This window comes from Tremella mesenterica (genome assembly GCF_000271645.1).
Source record: "Tremella mesenterica DSM 1558 unplaced genomic scaffold TREMEscaffold_12, whole genome shotgun sequence".
NCBI lineage: Eukaryota > Fungi > Basidiomycota > Tremellomycetes > Tremellales > Tremellaceae > Tremella > Tremella mesenterica.
The window spans coordinates 776,980-796,761 of record NW_006711236.1 but is presented as its reverse complement, the minus strand read 5'-3'; the positions used below and the strand labels follow the sequence as shown (position 1 = coordinate 796,761).

At 43.9% G+C, this 19,782-nt stretch overlaps 4 protein-coding genes across 4 annotated transcripts; 2 read left to right on the top strand and 2 right to left on the bottom strand.

Annotated features, from left to right (window-relative positions):
• Positions 1-231: 231 nt before the first annotated feature.
• On the bottom strand, positions 232-10,688 carry TREMEDRAFT_64958 (uncharacterized protein; the record flags this gene model as incomplete). Its single annotated transcript, XM_007007103.1, has 13 exons — positions 232-251; positions 447-652; positions 833-1,023; positions 1,230-1,557; positions 1,791-2,002; positions 2,250-3,344; positions 3,470-3,851; positions 3,901-4,529; positions 4,577-7,747; positions 7,791-9,281; positions 9,312-9,386; positions 9,435-10,387; positions 10,439-10,688. The coding sequence occupies 13 exons, from the start codon at positions 10,686-10,688 to the stop codon at positions 232-234; spliced, it is 9,003 nt and encodes a 3,000-aa protein (XP_007007165.1).
• Positions 10,689-11,050: 362 nt separating this feature from the next.
• Positions 11,051-12,888, top strand: TREMEDRAFT_64957 (uncharacterized protein; the record flags this gene model as incomplete). The annotated part of the gene is made up of 5 exons (XM_007007102.1): positions 11,051-11,105; positions 11,190-11,319; positions 11,445-11,446; positions 11,473-11,621; positions 12,001-12,888. 5 exons carry the CDS (start codon positions 11,051-11,053, stop codon positions 12,886-12,888), a joined length of 1,224 nt encoding a protein of 407 aa, XP_007007164.1.
• A 249-nt stretch (positions 12,889-13,137) lies between these two features.
• Positions 13,138-14,901, bottom strand: TREMEDRAFT_45506 (uncharacterized protein). The gene is made up of 8 exons (XM_007006982.1): positions 14,766-14,901; positions 14,706-14,721; positions 14,633-14,659; positions 14,487-14,587; positions 14,325-14,440; positions 13,979-14,145; positions 13,557-13,808; positions 13,138-13,361 (listed from the first exon to the last, which is right to left on the bottom strand). Exons 1-8 carry the CDS (start codon positions 14,766-14,768, stop codon positions 13,174-13,176), a joined length of 870 nt encoding a protein of 289 aa, XP_007007044.1. The 5' UTR covers positions 14,769-14,901; the 3' UTR covers positions 13,138-13,173.
• A 189-nt stretch (positions 14,902-15,090) lies between these two features.
• TREMEDRAFT_40668 (uncharacterized protein) lies at positions 15,091-19,293 on the top strand. Its single transcript, XM_007006963.1, has 15 exons — positions 15,091-15,426; positions 15,471-15,742; positions 15,794-15,936; positions 15,978-16,384; positions 16,431-16,462; positions 16,510-16,569; positions 16,613-16,702; positions 16,754-16,868; positions 16,975-17,047; positions 17,099-17,198; positions 17,281-17,339; positions 17,676-17,804; positions 18,155-18,408; positions 18,715-18,866; positions 19,108-19,293. Exons 1-15 carry the CDS (start codon positions 15,190-15,192, stop codon positions 19,241-19,243), a joined length of 2,259 nt encoding a protein of 752 aa, XP_007007025.1. The 5' UTR covers positions 15,091-15,189; the 3' UTR covers positions 19,244-19,293.
• Positions 19,294-19,782: the final 489 nt, after the last annotated feature.

Below are 19,782 nucleotides of genomic sequence, written 5' to 3'. Positions count from 1 at the left end.
TACGTTGGGGTCTCAGCCTGAGGACAAGGGGAATGAAGGATGATACGACGGATATAGATCAAGTACAGGTGAAAGAGCAGACAAAAGGGGGAAAACCAAAGTACAAACGATTCTAGTGAAAACATGCATGTTGTATGTGATTGTACACTGTACACCTTGATCCCATTAATTCCGTATTCCTATGCCATGCTGATGAGTTTGATGAGTGTGATGAAGATGATGCTAGGTATTCTACAACCACGGTTGCCAACCTTGTCATCAGCCAAATTATTGAACCTAGGTCAGAATCTCATTCGAAGATATCCACCAACCAACCCTGTCGATATAGTTGATAGAAAGGCGAGGGTTCATATAATTTTATATGTCCAGTGATAGAATTTATGTAGGAATCAATGAGAGGGGTGGAAGAACCTGGTACTAGACGGGGGAAAGCACGTATCACTCACCAACAAAGATTTTCGACAAATTCTCTACATCCCTCGCTTCTTGTATCAATTGATTAACACTATATTCCACACTTGAATCTTGTCTCAATTTATTTCTGACCCTAGCTAATATCCTATCTGCTTTATCTTGCGCTGTTATGGAATTTCTACCAATATCGGCTTTACGTCCTCCTTGAGCTCTCTGTAATTTTTCAGAATCTGCCGTCCTATTTTGATCAACAAATCGACCTCACGTAACCCACACCTCTTTGTGATCTACTTCATATATGGCCATCTCTTCGCTTACGAGATATGTGAACAAATTCATGTGTGATCAGTGTTCAGTGGATGATCAGAGGACGTGTTTGAAGGAAACTCGAGAGGATGGAGAGAAGGGGACGACTCACCAAGCATAAAGCGGATCATGCTTGAAAACTTCTAACACTGTCAAGATCAAATCACTTGATTCTCTCATCACTCTCAGAGTATGTTCCGAACATCGTCTGAATGTCCCTTCAACACCTGTAATGCCGAATCCATCAACTATATCGTTTGTCAATCTAAATGGGACCTTTTCGGGAATTCGTAACCTTCTTCCCTGTTTGTCAATTTCACATATCGCCCAGCCCTCGCGGTCTCCTTCTAGAAAACATTGGCGTGTATCGAGTGTACCGGCTTCCGTGAACGAAGGGATATGTGGAGAGGTGGAGGGAGGAGAAAAAGGGGTGAGGGTAAAGAGGCAGGAAGGTGTAAGGACATGAATGCAGGTAGGAGGACAGAAGGTATACAAAGACGACCACTCACCTCCTCAAACACAATACCAAAGTCAATATGTACCAACTCTCCTTGTACCTGATCAATGAGGATATTAGAACAATGTCGATCTCCTATACCCAATACATGTCCCACCATGGAGGTCACAGCGACAGAGCGGGAATAATTCAATCGCATAGCAAACCAAGCCATGGGATCTTTATGTCGTTCAGTGAAGAAATGTCTCATGACAGGTCGGAATTGACTGATCAACTTGCGATAGACTTCTGTCATTTTGGGAGAATTAAAATCACGTTCTTGTACCGTGTGCAGCTGTTTTCGCATGCTGTCAGGGGAATGATCGATATCTTTGCGGTATCTGAAATTCAGCGTCAACTTCATATTTCACCTGATTCAAATCCTGAGCCTGAGAATTCGTCATATGGGGGATTGATGCCAATTCTCTTGATGTCACTGAGAAGAGAAACCCAGGCCATATTGCGAACAGGGAAATGAGCAGGAAGAACAGGACGAAAGCGTATTAGAGGATGATTTGGTATTGTGAGAGGATTTAGACAAGACATGCGAGACAAGCGAGGCGAAAAGACTCACCTCTCATGAGCTGGCTTTAACCAATCTCCTATCGCCTGACCATTCGAAACGAACTCTATCACTCCTGTCCTGTTCCAAAGCGGTATGACATTATAAGTTCTGAATCTTAAATTCCGACTTTTCGTTTTCCTATCCCTAGCTAGTAAATCGTTTGTCATTTCGAAGACTTGTTCCATTACGGCGTCTTGTCGTACTTCATCTTCACCTTTGAACTGTTCATCAGTTCACCATACAAGGTTCAGCTACGACCCATCTACCACTTCTCCCTGCAGCCATTTACGTTTCTTTCATCATGGCCAGTGTGCCCACTTCTGAGTATTAGATAAAGCAGGAAAGGGAGAGGGCGAGTAAAAGGAGTATGAAGAGGAAGAGGAAGAGGGAGGGGTAGTGACTGTTCTAAATAGACTCCAAACTCGAGGGATGAGTTTCGAAATAAGGGGGATGAAACTCTTTACTCACCAACTGATAATGCTGTTTCCCTAAAGAATCCAAGCAAGTCATTCGTTTAGGTCTATGTATCCCACCCAAAAGTCTATATCTCTTTCTATACCTTATCAAAGTCGGTACGTCCCCATATTTTCCCGTTTGATCAACAACAGGTACTATAGTAGGTATTGGTATATTAACCTTTACCAAACCATCCAAAGGACAACCTTGTGGAAGTCCATATTCACCTTCTTTCGTACTTTTCACATCTGCCGGTTCTTTATATAAACACCAAGGTACAGCAGCATCTGCAAATACTTTCATTTGAACAATTGCCATTTTCGCCAGAGGATGAGTAGTAGTATCATCTGTCGCTGATATTTGTTGTAAAACTTGTACTGCTGCAGGACCACGACCTTCTGCTCCTATATCCGATTGACGAGGTCCAGATTTTGAAGGTTTTACACCATTGGCAAGAGTTATAATTTGATATAAGATATGAAATGGATGTTCCATTGCTATTCTCGTTACCAGATTATTCAAAGAATTATTGAAATTGGTTGGTGATTTAGGTCGATTAAGTCTGGCTGATAATTGAGGTCCTAAGAATATAAATTTATGAGAAGGTATTCGATTTAAACTGAAAGCGAAAGTTTTATTCACTTCTTCATCTCCATCATGTTCTAACCAAAGTGAACATAAACGTGTCATGGAATCATCAAATTCATTAGAATTCGTTAAAGCCGATGCGAACATTCGTAGTGCCGTCTTGACATAAGTTCGGATTTCAGTTTGTAACGCTTCTAAAGCAGCTTCATCTTCTTGAGCTTCTTTAATACGCGCTTCTAATGCACTGGAAGATGAATGTTTCCCTTTGGATGACTTGGCCAATGTGGCGGATAATTCAGCGACGGAAGGGTTGGTTTTAGCGTAGATACGTAATCTTTCAAGTTCAGAGGAAGTATGATGAGATATGTATTGTCGATGTGCGAAACAAGCGTATTCGTGACTCAGTCTAGCGGTTTCTTTCTCGTCTAGATGATGTCGTGTAGCCAAAGAGCATGCTTCCTCGAACAACGCTTTGACATCTTGAGCAGGTTTCATCTGTGCGACAGAACTCCAATGAGCCTGATAATCAGTTTCGACCTCACCACACCGCAGGTGGGTTCGTAATCACAGAAAAGGCTTGCGACGATACCACAGGAATGAAGTCGCAACTTCGTGGTTAAGAAGGAAAACCCAATTTGACTCACTATTCTACCCATCAACACTGCCAAACGGGTCTCACGACCTCCTTCAGGTTTGATGACTTTTGCCATTTGTTCCGTATGTCTAGTCGCCAAAGCATATTCGCCCATGGACCACAAAACATGTCCGAATTCATCATCTGCAGATGTCGAAGGTGTTTGATCCTTCTCGAGATGTCTGACGGCGGTTATGGTGTTCATGGCAGCTTGACGATTCCCATCTTCCCTCGCCATCTCACTCAGACGGATCCGACAGGATTTCTCCAATTGTCGAAGTGTGTCGAATTGTGGGTTGGTAAGATCTCCAAACAATTGTTGGTTCTCACGAGATTTAGCAGCGGAGATCAACGACAAACGAGTAGACATGAGTCTTTCACACTCTCGAAAGCTAACATCAGCTCATCTTTTTCTCACGCAAATGGATCAGAGAAGCTTACCCAAAGACGGAGGGAAGGACGGTGAGACCAGTAAGGACAGAGCTTTCTGAATCACCTTCCGCCAAAGCTTTTTGAGTGGCAGGTTCGAGCCAATGAGCTATTTCTCTCAAACATAAAAGATTGTTGGTTGTTTGCTTCACTTGTGCCATTCTTTCCATTCCCAATCCACGTAATTGCGTCATACCATCAGTCAAAGCTTCCTGAACGGCTTTTGTAGCAGCTGCGAGGTCTCTATCCCGATGAACGGCCCTCAATGCTTTGTAGAACGCTCTTTCGGCAGTCTTGTCAGATTCGAGAGGTAAATTCCAATCACCAGTACGCCAAGCCAGCTCCAAACCAAGAGAGTCAGAGCCGGGAGTTTTGGTAGATTTACGTGAGGTGGCAAGAATATCAGAAGCCAATGAATCGAATCCTATATCATGTAGATTGTTGATAATGTTCAGAGGTCTTGATTGGGATTGTAGGTTAGATCCTATGGAAGCTTGGTAATTTGCACCATTGATACCGAATGCTCGCCAGTGTTCTCCTTCATGTTCCAATCGACGTATCAAGGCACTTTCAAGATCTGTAGCTTGGATACCGTAGAAACCATCGGGATCTTCGACATTGCTGTAGATTTCGTACATTATCTCAGAAATCAGCAATCTCTAAACGAAGTGAGTAATGATGAACGTACTTTTTGTACTCGTTGACTTGTGAGGTCAAGATTGACCGAAGAATCATCCAACGAAGACTCGAGGAACATGAGAGCAGTGGTATATGCTCCACACTTGATAGCGGCTTCGCTAAGTAATATGGGATCGATTTTAAGCCATGAAGCAAATGACAATGGATCTTTACGATACGGAGGACGAGAATGTCGGAGATGTAGAATAACGTTTAATATCATTTCTATGGTTTCTGTTGCCACCATAGATGATTGAAGTACCGCGGTGAAATACTGAGAGAGTATATGGACTTGATCTTCCGTCGTTCGAGAATGTTTTGCGACGTGGGTCAAGATAGCTTGCACTAGCCATGGCAGGAATGTTTTCACTTGACTTCCTTCTGCTTTCAAGAGTGGAACAATACAAGGGAAGATCTTGTCTTCTATTCCTAATACTTGAGCTACGAACACGGACAGCTCCTTACACCAGACATTTGGCCGAGAGGAAAGCTTGATCCAATCGTTGGACTCTGAAAGCATCCCAAGGTTCTTGTGTTCATCCGTTTGATGAGATAGAGGAGAGGGGATCAGGAGTGAGACTTGATCGTTCAAATCTCCCGGGAGTCGATTCCGATCCACCGCATCTGATATATGCGGTAACATTGCCGACAACACTCGTATCGCTGTATCTCGAAGATCAACATTTTTGGAAGGCAGAAGTTGACCTATCAGAGTGACGAATACGATTTTGATCATAGTTAATGGTTCGGAAGAATATCGTTGACGGATAGTATCGATTATAGGATCTCGTAACAAACCTGAGATGGCATCTAAACTAGGAGCGGCAACTTGACCTTCAGAGTGATATAGCAAATCGAGAAAAGCCAGAGTTCCTCCATGTTCGTACGTTCCCATGGGTAGATTACGCTTGATGATCCAAAATATGTCAGTCTTGAAAGACTGATTATGAGTCGAGGTGGTGGCGACCAACTGTTTACAGATCTGCAAAGCATCAGGGGACGATTGATTTGATAAGAGTTGAATGAGGTCAGCAGAGTTGGGAGGGGACCAATCTGAAAGTGTTACACCTAAGTCAGGTGGCCATAGGATGTGAGCCATCTCTAAAGAGGTACGTAGAACACCGATTTTCTTCCAGGAGGATATTGATTGACCGATCCAATCACGTATAGCCACGAGACATTCTTCGTGGGCTTCTTGTTTCAGTATGGAAGAGTAGACCTCACCAAGATTGATGAGCAAGTCCGGTAATGCTTGAGTGGGACCGGTGACGTGTGGGATCTGATTGAACGCCCATATGAAGATTGAAAGAGCCGAAGGCCAAATGCGTTCGAATGGTAAGAGATGGATCATTTCTCTCATTAAGCTCTCCAGGATGACGGACTTCTTGTATTCGATATTATAGATTGAAATGGCCACGGCGATAGATCGAAGATATCGAAGTTGTTCTTGAACGAGGAGAGAAGAGTGAATGGCTTTGGACAGACTAAGAACGGCATTGAAGACGATCTTTGAGCGTGATATACGAGGAAATTGTTGATGCCATACTTGGAGACATTGTAGGAGTGATACGACATCAATGGCAGGATCTAAGAATGTCACACTCTCTTCCATCTCTTTCTCCTGCACGAGAAGATCCGAGTAAATCTGGGTCACTTGTGCTTCAAGTCCTACTTGCTCCATGGATGTGACCGCATGTACAACATCAGGTTCCACAGCTAGGATATCGAACAATCGTATGACGACCAATTCTTCTTTTCCTTTGCACAATATATCCAGATTACCACCGACTCCCTTATCTAGAACCGACTTTAGGTGGGAGAGTATGACATCAGGTGCTTTAAAGGGTTTTCCGCTTAATGCGTTCTCACCGGATATGATAGCCCCAATGGAGTCGAATTGCCATTCAAGAGTTTGTCGCACATTGACTTCCGCTACTGAACACAGGTGAGAATAATAGTCTCCCTTACCTTTCGCGATGATCGTCGGACCTGTTATTTCCAGCCACCAAGTCGCTTGATCTTTCTGTGATTTCCAGCCGAATAGATGATAAGGTAATCGTAATGCGTCTTGACCAGTTTGAAGGAGACTATGAATGGTTATAGAAGCATAGGGTTTGAGTAATTCCGGGACAGATTTAAATCCCAATCTATTTGCCACGTTTTGAAAACCGATACGAATATGTTCATTGACAGCTTCTGTAGATAAGGGGATCTCGAGTAAATGATACAATGCTACGGGTCGTAAAGTCGAAGAAGACAGACAACAATTAAGTTTCCAGAGAAGATGAGTAAGGAAAGAGTTCCAATGAGAGATTAAACCTGGTTGTTTCCCCAAAGCGGAGAAATAATAGTGCATCTCTTTCGATGGACCCACTTTCAAATGATGTAATGCGGCTGAGGCTGAAGTCGCTGCTCGAAACCTGACACGGGCGTCGATATCAACAAGTGCGTCTGCGGCGTAAGTTGAGGGTGTGTCGTCGGTGGATCCATCTACTTCCATGCTATCGGGTCGGAGTTCGTGCCACGTTGAAAGAGATGGGTCTAGTTCAACATAACGATCAAATAATCTCAAAAGTTCAAGTCGGGTTTGCCAAGCGGGTATCTGACCTCTGGCGATTTTAGTTTGCATGAACTTGATCAAATGTATCGATCGCTCGCCAATGTCACTATCTTTGGAATCGGCTTCTAACCATACTGAAGCAGAACAGCCGATGAAGGAGAGGGCGAGTTGAAGCAGTCGTGTGTCCCGACTGTACGCATAAGTCGTCAACACTTCTTCGATGGCGGCAAGGATGTGATCGACGGCGTCCAAAGTGAGACGAAGTCGTCCGTTGGATACAGCCTCAGTGACGAGTTCTCCCAATTGGATGAAGCGGGGACCTTCCGAAGCCAAGAGGGCGTTGAGAAGGGCCAGGTCTTTCACCGGAAGAGAAGAGACAATGTTGAGCTTAAGACCGTCTAAACGAAAGTCGGTTATACATTTCAATAACGCGGTCGAAGTACGTTGACATTCCAATGCTTCTGCAGAAGGTGGCATAGCTTCGGTATCGGCGAGCTTGACGGCGCCAAAATTATCCTCGTTCGACGTATCAACAGCATTGGGAGTGACGATACTGGCGGTACGATAATCTTGAATTAACTCTTGACAGATGTCAAGCAACCCCATGAGAAGACTTTGCACCTGGTCCATCAGCTCGCCACACTGAGGTAATGCATGGACTCACCCCATCCATCCTCCAAATCACGCTTTGGAGAGTGATTAGCTCGGTCCCGCTGAACTGAGTGGGTTGTATCTGTGTCTGTTTCTGCATTTCACGTTGGGTCAAGGGAGGGAGCAAGGACAAACAGTTGAGACTTATGCCGGACATCTCCTGTGGTCGGAGTAAGATGGGCCAGGTGACGGCAGGGTCTTCGGCTGCGGTAGTGGTAAGAGGTTTCAGTCCAGACCATACTAGTAGGAGAGCAGGAATGGGCACATTGGTAGACTTCAGGTGAGGTTGAAGAGCGCCGAGGATCTCCGAACATGATTGAAGACAAGATGGATCAGGTTGTAATGCGTTCAATTGGAGAGTTGCTTGAAAGCTGAGGGCAAGAACAACCACGTCGACAGCTCGACGTATCCGTTCGGGTGATGTTGCTACATGCACATTTGGATCGCTGATATCGGCATGAAGTGTTTGTAACAGATTGGTGAGAAAGGATGAGCATTTCATGTGCCGGTCGAGTAAAGGTGAGAGGGACTCATTCTGGGACCACGCGGGACTTGCGCTCATTATAGAAGCAGGGGACGGGGAGGATAGTGTCACTTGTTCGATGGGTGGGATTCGTCCGTCTAAGATGTAGTCACGGAGGTTCCGAGTCCCAGCCTCATGCATGTATCGAGTAACGATAGGACAGTCGGGAAGCATTTCGTCAGTCTTCGGATAAGAAATTTCGTGATGCACCAACCCACACGAGACATTGATGAGTTGAAGGATATGACTAGGTGAAGTCTGAGGTAGTCTCGTCTTGCCTTTACCAATATTCACAGGATCCCATACTTCAAGCCATCGAATCACCCGATCCTCGAGATTGAGGGAGTAAAGCGAAGAATCAGATTTTGCTATTCGTAGTGCAGTCGAGAGAAATTCGCAAACAGAGTCGAATGGGTATGGTGGGGGCTGTACCTCCAGATTTTGTAACAGACCTCGAATGTCTTCACCAACTCTGGCACGATCAAGTGTATCGATCGATATGAGAGTGTTGGCTGCTAGACAAGCTGTCCTTGAGATGGATACAAGAGAGATTTTCCTTATTGCATGTGTCCAAATGCGCGTGAAGACCTCAGAGTTGACTTGAGGCTGATGGGGAAGAGAAACGGAAGATAATGGGGGGACGTCGTCCATTGACGAGGGAGTCGTGATAATTGAACAAAGTGCGGAAAGTCCAACGAAAGCCCACGCTTGTAAGGGCTCGTAGGGGTTGTCGAGGAGATCGATCAAAGTCACTTGGATCTCCTTCATGGAAGCAGGTAAAAGCTGATGAGAGTGTCGTTCGAGTAAGAAGATGACCACTTGCAGACAGAGCAATTTGGAAGCAGGGCTTCCCGTCTGGGCACCGGAGAGGAGAGCATTGATGGGATCTACAGTCTCCACTCTGCGTCGCTTGAAAACAGGTTCAGAAGAGTCTGAAATGGAATAGACTTGTCCAACATGCAGCTGTATTGCTTCAGCTGTCTGGGTGTCGTTCGACTAAAAGATACTCACAAAGATTACACAATCCGCATATAGCTCGAGAATGACCCAGCTCATAGCGCATTCATGTGAGAAGTCGAATCCAGCCTATCAGAGTAAGTATTATCAAAGCAAAGAGGTCATGATCATACGTACCGTCATTGTGCTCGTCTCGAAGGGCTGACAATTTCCCTCAGGATGAGACTTCGCGGACAGACATGAGGGTGTATGCAATCGAATAACGTTGAGGTCCAATGGTTGTATACCATTCCTATTACTCGTCTCTTTAGCCAATCCATCCGCCAATTTTCCCAAAATGTCCCTCATATCTCCTGCGTCATAACCCCCGTTCAATGAAGAATGTGTCACGAAAGGCAGAAGGATTCTGAGAGTGATGACTAATTGTTCTCGCAGTACCTTGTTTCTCGTGCCCCAGAGAGTGACCAAATGTGGTAGTAACTTTCTTCCCATATCGACCATCTCTTTGCTACAATTGAACTCGAATTCCGCTAAGACGATGTCACACGCTCGTAATATCGGTAGATGCAATGGTGTTTCAATTGGATTCTGTAAGAAGAACCGATGTATCTTGACCAAAACTGTATTACCGATACTTCCACCCTCTTTATCTGTTCCAATTGACGGAAGAGGAGGTATGATAGGAGCTGAAGGACTGGAAAGTAAAATAGGAATGAGTAATGCTAATTCCGCTTTTGCTTGAGTTGTTGTCGGTCTATTCCTAACACTCGAATCCATTTGAGTGATGAGTGTGTTCGTTCTTCCTTCTTCTAATTCAATCTCTTCAATCTTCTCATCTTCCCATTCGAATTCCACAGAGATCTCATCGTTGAGCATCACCGCCCAACATATGCCCAAGAGCATTTTCAGACTTTCTTGATCCAACCCGTTCAGATGAGGCGGATAAGAGAGAAGTTTATTGAGAGCTTTGGCATAATCGAGAGATGAAGGTTGAAATAAAGATGTACCGTGGACGAGAAGAGAAACCAAATGACTGAATAGAGTCATGAAAGGTTTTTTCGAAATGAGATGAACTGAACGTTCTGTCATCCATCGAACGAGGGAAATAGCATCTGCCAATCTTTTCTCAGCTGAGATATATCAGTATTGAGATCAATTTTGATAAGTAAGAAAGATCTGACCTTGTAATGTGGAAGTTTTTGCATCTCTTCGAGTGGTAACTTTCTTCTCCAGGACGACAACTTGGAACATACATTGGAAGAGAGCTATCCAACCTGCTCCGCTATCCCTGGCTGCATATTCCTGAAAGGATAGAAGGTTCTCAGGATTAGAGAATATCTCTCGGACATGTTCAGCACCTTGAGAACGATCTTTGATCTTATCAGAGTTGTATAATCGAAGGGCGGATTGTAAACCCGATACGGTATTCATGGTGAGGTATCATGACCTCTGGAGTGGGGTCAGTCTCAGGCCTGCAGCATCACTTCCATGAACGATTAACTCACCTGATGTTGATACACTCTCATTCACATACCTCGATTCTTCTCAAGTGCAGCCTTGACCTATGGTTCAGGAAGGGAAGTTGAAAAGTGTACCTTTGAAGAGAAGAAGGGTGGAAAGTGGAAAGATAGTCGCGAAAAATCAAGTGAGTAGAAGTGAATCCCTTCCTTTCCATCCATCCATCACTTTACCCTCCACACTATCATCCTGCATAACACAAGTATACACTTTTCGACTTCAAGCAGACCTATTGAGACTCTCATAGAACACCAAACCCTAGGGCGTGATCCATGATGGACGCCGAAGAAGATTTGACACGAATATGGGCCCTCGTCGGTCAACTGTCCGGTGAGTTTCTCTCTACTGACATCTCATGTCCTCATCCATCCCCCGTGACCTCAAATGATATGTATAGCGGGAACTGACAAATAGAACAGTTGCAAACTAACCGAGCACTCGTCCTTCAACTCAAAGCGAAGAGTGAAAATGTCAAAGGTCAAGCAACACATGTAGGAACTGGATTCCCTTTAAGACGATTCAATCTTGATATTTCAAATGGCGAGTTTTTACCTGTTTAGGTCTTTCATTGTACTCCCTACCTAACTTCAATGAAGCGTATATTCACTGCATACTACGAGGATAACGAAAAGACTCCATTGTATGTTGCAGGACAAATTGATAAAGTAGCGGTATGTAAGAAGAACTGACAGAATAGAAGAATTTACTTCTGAATTAGAACAATTCGCCGCTCATCTAGTATTGGAAAACCAATATCTTCAAAATGAGAATAAACAGCTTAATCAATTGTTGAAGGAATACGAACAGACTTTGGAGACTGTCATGGGAAAGTTCAGGGGTGTAGCTGTGAGTTTTTGTCTATCTCAATCTGTCGTATCTTCCTTCTCTGTTTTACCTTGTTGTCAGAGGTGCTTTTTGTCATACATTTGATCATCTTTCTTCCTTCGACTGAACCGCCCTCTCGAGTCCGTGTATACGTCACCTTATACCCTACCATGTCGCCTTTCACCAGCGAGAGACACTTCTTCTTCCTCAACATGACGTACGACGGTCAAGCTTGGTAGTTTAGTCCCCAAGTTCAACACAAATCTTTATTTTGGTCATGTTGGCATACAGGGTCCCCGGACGTCGAGGTCAATACATTCCAATCAGATAGAAATGTTACGTTCAACCATTGACACAGTCATTGTCAATATATAAGATTCTTTTATGTTAACTTTCACAGTTCTCAAGCCAACAACATGATCTCTCCCTTCATTCATATTATACATCATTACTACAACAATTACAAACGGCTCATTCATCCGCTCAACTTCACGATAACACTTCCCTTTCTTTACTCCTCACTAGACTTTCAACATTACTTCGTTCGGCTTTACGATCATTAGGAGGAGAAGAAACAGATATGGAATTAGTATCACAATTACCTGGTTTACTCATGCCTGATGGTCATGTGAAATTTGATTCACCTATTGCGTCACCTGATCATTCGATGAATAACAATAATCCGATTTTACCGAATCCTTTACCTCTTTCTACGATTACATCAAACCAGATGATTCATTCCGACCCATCTAATCAACCCATCCATCCCAATCAACCCAACGCTCCTATTCAACCTATCCAATCCAACACACTTAATCAACCTATTCAATCCAACAAACCAAATCATCCCCTACAATCAGGTCATACAACTACAAATCAAACAACACCAACTCCCAAAACCCCATTGCAACACCAAGGTTTTCTACCAGGATCTAAAGGTGGTTACGCAGGTAACGAAGGTCAACAAGATTGGGCTTTAGAAAGAGAAGCAGAGATACTTCGATTAGAATTCGAAAATTCAGAATTACGTAAATTGTTAGGTTTGGCAGAAGGTTCAGGATCAGATGTAGAAGAAGAAGCCAAACATATTTTAGATTTTGCAAATTTTGAACGAGAAGATGGTAGAAAGAAAAGTTTGACTATTGAAGAACTTCAAGCTGATGCTGAGAAAGAAGAGGAAGAAGCTAAATTAGGAGTTAAATTGGATCAAGCTATGGAAAGAGCTGTTATGGATGTTTCGGTTAGTATGGGGGGTGATGAACCTCTTGAAGAGGTTATAGAGGGGTAGTAGTTACACCTTATGATATTTCTTCATTAGTCCCTCGTTGGTCTCGTTGGATTCTGGTCAGGGATGAAGTAGGCATGATTTATGAACTTTGGACGGATACCATGTTATGACAGGTGGAATGAAATGTATCGACATATGGCTGAATCGGTTCCCTGGGATGAAGAAGCAGCGGAGACGCAGCGAAGAAGCAATGAACAAGGGGGAGAGGAAAGAGGTTTACATGTGAGCAAGAAATGGTCATGTTATGTTCTTGTATACAATGATGCATGCTATACCTCGACCTCTTCATGTGCTCATGGCAACATTACCTTCTCCACCACCTCCACCTCCAGTACCTTCCCCCACCCCAATCTGTTCTTCTTTCGTTCCACCTAGTTCTAGCGTACGCAACAGTTCGTCCAACTCAGAAGGTCGATAGATCTTCGCTAACGGTTGTCCAGTCTCAGGATGTAATGTCATGGTTGCAAATTCCACTGTTGATCAACAACTTGATTCCCCAAAGACGGACATTTTCAAGATAGGGAAAACAAAGCAGTATTTTATTTCATTTTGCACACGAAAAGAATCATAGGAACTTAGTTTGAAAGGAGTGAAAAGAGAAGAGAGAAGAGTGAAGAGAGAAGAGAGAAGAGAGAAGGGAGAAGGGAGAAGAAAGAAAGAAAACTGACACTTTTCACTACTCAATTTAATAGAATCCATAGTTTTACTCATCGTCTTCAAACATAAACTCTTTGCATCTTCCAAGCTCAAATCATCCTTGTAATCCTGTTTCAACAGACTTGTGGCGGAAGAATGATTTGCACCTATACAAGTTGCTTTCCATCCGGAATAATTACCAGATGGATCGGATTGATAGAGTTGGAAACCGTACAAAGCGTCCCAGCCGATATAGATGAGGGAAACACCGAATGGTCGAAGACCTGTGTATTAGGACGTATTTCTGTATACTGTATATCATATTCAATGTCATTCCTTCATACATCGAGGGTGTGACATATATAGCCACATCAGGAGCTCAACGATCGGAATGAGGAGTGACGAGGAGATATAGGGGGAGGGTGAAAGGACTAGGAGTGAAGTCTCGACATACCACCAAATTGGGTATATCCCTGCTTCATATCACACAATCTCTGGACCAACAACTCCACAGGGATGTCTTCATTGTACGAGAACAAATATTGTTGAGCTCTGTTCCTGGCAAAGTTGACCAAAGAATTGGCATCGGAAGTGATACCTGCCAAACCTGCCAGAATGTTGCTGAAAGTCAGCTTTGACGACTTCAAACTTAAGAAGTAATGGATTCTGAAAGGGATTACACATGACAACGCCCACCGACACTCAACAACCGACATAAGGTGTTGATTGGTGATTGGAAGTCACACGGCGATTTCCATTGAGAGTAGGACAGACGATGAGGAGTACGAGTGGACACTCACTTATTCAACAAGAAGATCTTTTCGCCTCCACCTCCCATCCAAGCTTCGGCACCTTCACCCCCCATACCTTCTCCCCCAGGGGCAAGGGAAAGATCGAGTAATTTCCCCGTTACTTTCTATGACTATCAGTACGAGGACATTATACAAGAGAGGAGGTGGTACCTTTTCAGCAGCAATGGCTATACCTTCTTTTGATAAGACGGCGAGGACGGTACCGGCGTGAGAGATGGCTTCCATTGCATATTCGACTTGGTACAATCGACCTAGACATCAATGATGTCTCCTGTCAAACAATGGATTGAACATACCTTCCGGAGAGAAGATGGTTGTTCTACCTAATATAGTCAGCTAGGCATATCGCCAGAGATCATGCCAGCTTACTGTCATATCTACGAGCCTGACTTGTTAGCAGGAGACTTTGAGAGTTTCGTTACAACTCACCATGATGGGAAGACAGAACGAGCGGAGAGGAGAGAAGCTATAGGTGAGAGTATATGATGACTATCTGGCTACTCCAACGGTCACTATCACTATCCCTAAGAGGAGTTGAGGAAGGTAGTATAGGGGCGAGTGAGAGAGGCGAGTAGTAGTGCAGTAGTGGTGGAATGCACAGAGAGAGCTCAACGCTGACGAGGAACATTGAACGCGTGAGCGGTTCATCTTTACGTAATACCACGTGCCGGAAAAGCGGATACTGAGTTGATCTCCGTCACCACCCACACGATCGGGGCGCAGGTTGAATACGAGTGTGTAGTAGGCCCAAAGTGTCTTCTCCATGTCGACCATGTCACTTTGAGGAAACGACCAAGGCATCCTATGTCAACAGCACCACCGCGCACTTCAACAGGTAGAGATTCGGCCTGAAATGGCTCCTGTATCACCCACCGCCGCGGAAGAGTACGAACTTCCAGAGCTCGATTACGACCATGACGACCTGCATCCACCTGAAGACGAAGAACATGCTCGGTTGCTCCAGACCCAGAAACCACCCCCGGAAGAGGGTAAGCCTGTCATAGAAGATTCGGATGAAAGACCGCTCCTTGGAGAGCTAGATCAGGAGGTGATTGGTAAAGGAACAAAGGTCGAGCAGCTCATAGCCACAGTGAGCTGGTGAATCTTCATCCAAGTTGAAAGCTGACAGTATAGACCGTACCTACCACCGATGACACTTCCTTACCGACTTTAACACCTCGAGTGGTGATCCTAGGTAGTGCTTTTTGCGCTTTAGGAGCTTCAGCTTCTCAAGTCTTTTACTTTAAATCCAACGCTCCGTCTTTCTCGGCTTATTTCGTCATCCTCGTCACATATCCCCTCGGACATCTTTTGGCCAATGAAAGACTAGTGAAGCGTGGGAAAAGATGGATGGGATTAGATTTGAATCCTGGAAAATTCAGTATAAAAGAAGCTCTTCTCGTCAGGTAAGCTGACCTTCCTGCTGGATGATAAGATTATGAGCTTAGTTGAATCAGTGTGATCTTCTCATCTGGATCATCTTCTGCATACGCAGCGGACATATTGGCAATTATGGATCTTTATTATAAAACACCACTTCCTGCTCTTCCTTCAATAGCTCTTTTACTCACTACACAATGTGTCGGTTTTGGTTTAGCAGGTCAGTAATCACTCTCTCATAATTGGTCAACTGATAAATAGGAATGGTACATTCCCTTCTGGTCTCTCCTCCAGCTATGTACTGGCCAGCCAACCTCGTCACTGTTCAACTGTTTACGACTCTCTACTCTTCATCCTCCACAGCTTTATCAGCTTCTGCGAAACTCCTTACCGTACGTCGATTACGGATATTCTTATTGATCTTCGCTATGACTTGGGCGTATCAATTTCTCCCTTCTCTCTTGTTCCCCACTCTTACCAGTGTGGCGGTTTTGTGTTTGTTGGATAATAAAAGTTGGTGGTTGAGGGTATTGGGAAGTGGTTATGATGGGTTTGGAATGTTAGACTTTAGTTTCGATTGGAGTTCTGTAGGGATGAGTGGACCTTTGTTTACACCTCTTTGGGCTTTGACCAACTTTTTTGGTGGAATGATTGGAATGATATGGATCGTAAGTCAAGTCAATCGGCACGATACTCCAGAGTTGATTTCTCAAGGTAACGCCATTGATGCTTTTGTTTAATTTTTGGTCTGTTCTCATTTCTCACATTATCTTCAATACATCTGATATAGTAGGGATGCCAGAGAATTTCCTTCACCCGTTTCAGCTGGACTATTCAATTCGACTTTCCAAAAGTAAGTTGGCTGTTCAATCTCTGGGATACAGCTTACAAAATAGATTCGACGTGACCTCTGTTCTCAATTCTGATCTGTCATTGGACATCCAAAAATGGGAAGAAGCTAAACCTCTTTTGTTAACACCTCATTTGTGAGTCTACCTCACTTGTACAGTATTCTCTTCCAACAAATCTGACAATAGTGCACTCACCTACGCTTTATCTTTCGCATCTCTATCCAGCGTCTTAGTTCATGTTTGGCTTTGGCACTGGGACGAGATCAAACTTGGTAATTTCCTTCTTTCCTTACAATGTATCGTGCTGATCATGAAGCTATGTCTAATAGGAAAGAGTTGAATGACCCTCATAAGTCAGTCCCTGATGAGATACAAAGCTTCAAGGAACACGTTGACGGACTAGTAAGCTTATGCGATCATATCGACCCGTTCCTCAATCTTGGTACATGGGACTTCTAGCTGTTAACTTTGGTATTGCCGGTCAGTCCATTCAGTCTACCTTCATACGTGTATTCGATAATTGACATATAGTCATACTTGTCAAAACCACCCCTTTGCAGATGCCAATTTGGGCGGTAATATTGAGTATCGCCATTGCCGCTGTAAGTTATCACCTAAATTCTCCATGTAGGTTCATGCTAAGACTCAGGTGTTTCTCATCCCGTACGTTTCTTTCATTTCTACCTGAATGTTCTGTGCGGGGCTGATAAAAGTGTTGGGGTCATCGCCGCTGTGAGCAATACCAGAATCGGTCTTGTAAGTTATCATTTCAGTACAAACTAGGCTAATGTCAGAACGTTCTGACTGAATTGTGAGAATTTCTTTTCTCATCTACATTCTAGGTTTTGTAGTGTAAAGCTGATATTAGCGTGGCGGGAGTATTAATGCCTGGTAAACCTATTGGAAAGTGAGTGATTCTTTCCCACTAACCCCTGATACTTTTTGACGAGATTTGGCATGCTAACGATTAGTGTGACTTTCAAATGTTTAGGGTGTGAGTTATTCTCAAATGTCCTCTATAAGCAGATAAGTGGCCGTAAGTATAGGCAGGGTGCTGTTTAGGCTTATGGAATTGGTGGGGATGGGAAATAAAAGGGAGCTGAGGAAGAAGATATGGCAATGTCACAAGCATTAGACTTGGTGCAAGACCTAAAACTAGGATGGTATATGTCTATCCCACCGAGAGAAATGTTCGCATGTCAGATATTGGGTACGGTTTTGGGAGCTTTGTGTAATTGTTAGTGAACCGTCCCTCTTTTTCTCCTTATCTTGTTCTTCTCGCCTTCTATCGTCCTTTCGTTCTTTTCTCATCCGTCATACTCTAGATTGTACTCCCTCTTCCCATTTTATTTTTTGGAGTCGTGGCCTTACCATCATCATCCCATACTCTCTTCCCATCACTTGGCACCAAACACACTTCATACAACATACAGTCACCGAAACAGGTACTCAAGACATTTCTGTCCACTCATCCCTCAATCACTCCAGTAACTCTACTTCATCAAGAGGTACATAAACCCGACGTTGATGAGAACAAGAGAAAAGTGTGTTATAAAGTACTTGTAGAAGAGCTGATTGTCTTATCAGACATCACCCTAGTCTCCGTCCTATCTTCCAAACGCCCTTACCTGGACGGAACATTAGTCGATCCTACTGGTCAATGGACCGGTAGATCCCCTGCTATATTTTACTCCGCTTCGGTTATCTGGGGCGCTGTAAGTCCCGCTAGGTTTTTCACCGGTAAATATGTGGTGTTATATGGTGGTTTTGTAGTAGGAGGTATGATACCTGTGATTTGTTGGTTGGCACATAAACGATGGCCTGGGAAAAAGTTTAATAAGGTGAGTCGAAAGTCTTATACCGATCAACTTTTCTTCACTCTCTTAATTCCGATATTTGCTTTGAATTGAAGTTACTATTGGTCTGTTTCTGTGAGAGATGGTTCTGTGCCCATTGTACTATCACACACGTGTGTTCGCCAGATGCCTCTCAAGACGTGTACATCATTGAGGGAGTCTCGTCAAATGGGTACCAGACACACTATGTGTCCTAGGCATAAGTATGAGCTCTCGTAGGCGTGTCAAGTAGGAACGAGTCGGACGAAGGTAGTTTAGAAATGAGATATGAGTATTTTACTAACATCATAGGTCGTCTTTCCCATCATCTGTAGTGGAGCAACTCTGGTCCCTCAAGTCCCTTCCAACACCATGTTGACGGGTATAATAGTCGCCATTGTGGCGCATAAATGGTGGGCTGTCAAGTATCCGGAATTATATAATCGTTACATCTACGTTCTCAGGTGAGTCTCCTCCACGGCCCACGCAAATGAAAGAATCAACCCAAATCTCTTCACACCCCTTTAAATGTCTCACTTTTCTAACTCTTGAACCCTCTATTCATCCCCAAAATGATGAAAGCATGTCCACCTACGACTTTTCAGGGGAGATTGCTTCTACTCGGGGCGTATGATTGTCCCCATAGTCTATTGCCCATATGTTCAATAGATAGGGCGTGAGTAAGTAAGTGACTGATCAACAAAGTTCCGCCCTTGACGCCGGGACTTCTATTTGTGCCCTTTGCGTTTACCTATTGTTCGGCGTCATGACCCAATGGTCTGGTCCTGTATGGTGGGGTAATCCAAAGAAAGATTCTGAACATTGTTTATCTGGATCATGAGGTAGGTTTAGATTACATGAAATTAGATTTTGTATGCATGTTGTTCATAGATGGTGGGTGTTATGGCTTGTAGTAGTAGTAGTAGCCGTGGTAGTAGAAGTGCCACATTTGTACGAAATAGCCATGCTGCGTTGTGAAAAAAGCTTAGCACTCAGCACTTAATCCTCCGACCTTTACAACCCCTGCAGGACACACACCACACCCCCACCCACCCACCTACATTGCATACCACCATCCACTATACATTCTTATCCCACTTCTCTACTCTCTATCTGCGAAGAACAACTAGCACTGTAGCATAGTTGGTTGTATCAACGAATCTTCTCAAATCCTCCATCCATCCATCCATCCCTTCCTTCCATTCGCGTTCAAACCAAACACAACACATACAAAAAAGGGCATACGACCACTTTCTAATCCACGCAACATCACGCTTCTCATGTCATTCATCAACACGATTTGAGAGTTTACTCTTTTCAATTTCATCTCTCTCTCACCACTTGATATCCCTTTTCCCACCACCATCCGTTCTCGTCAGT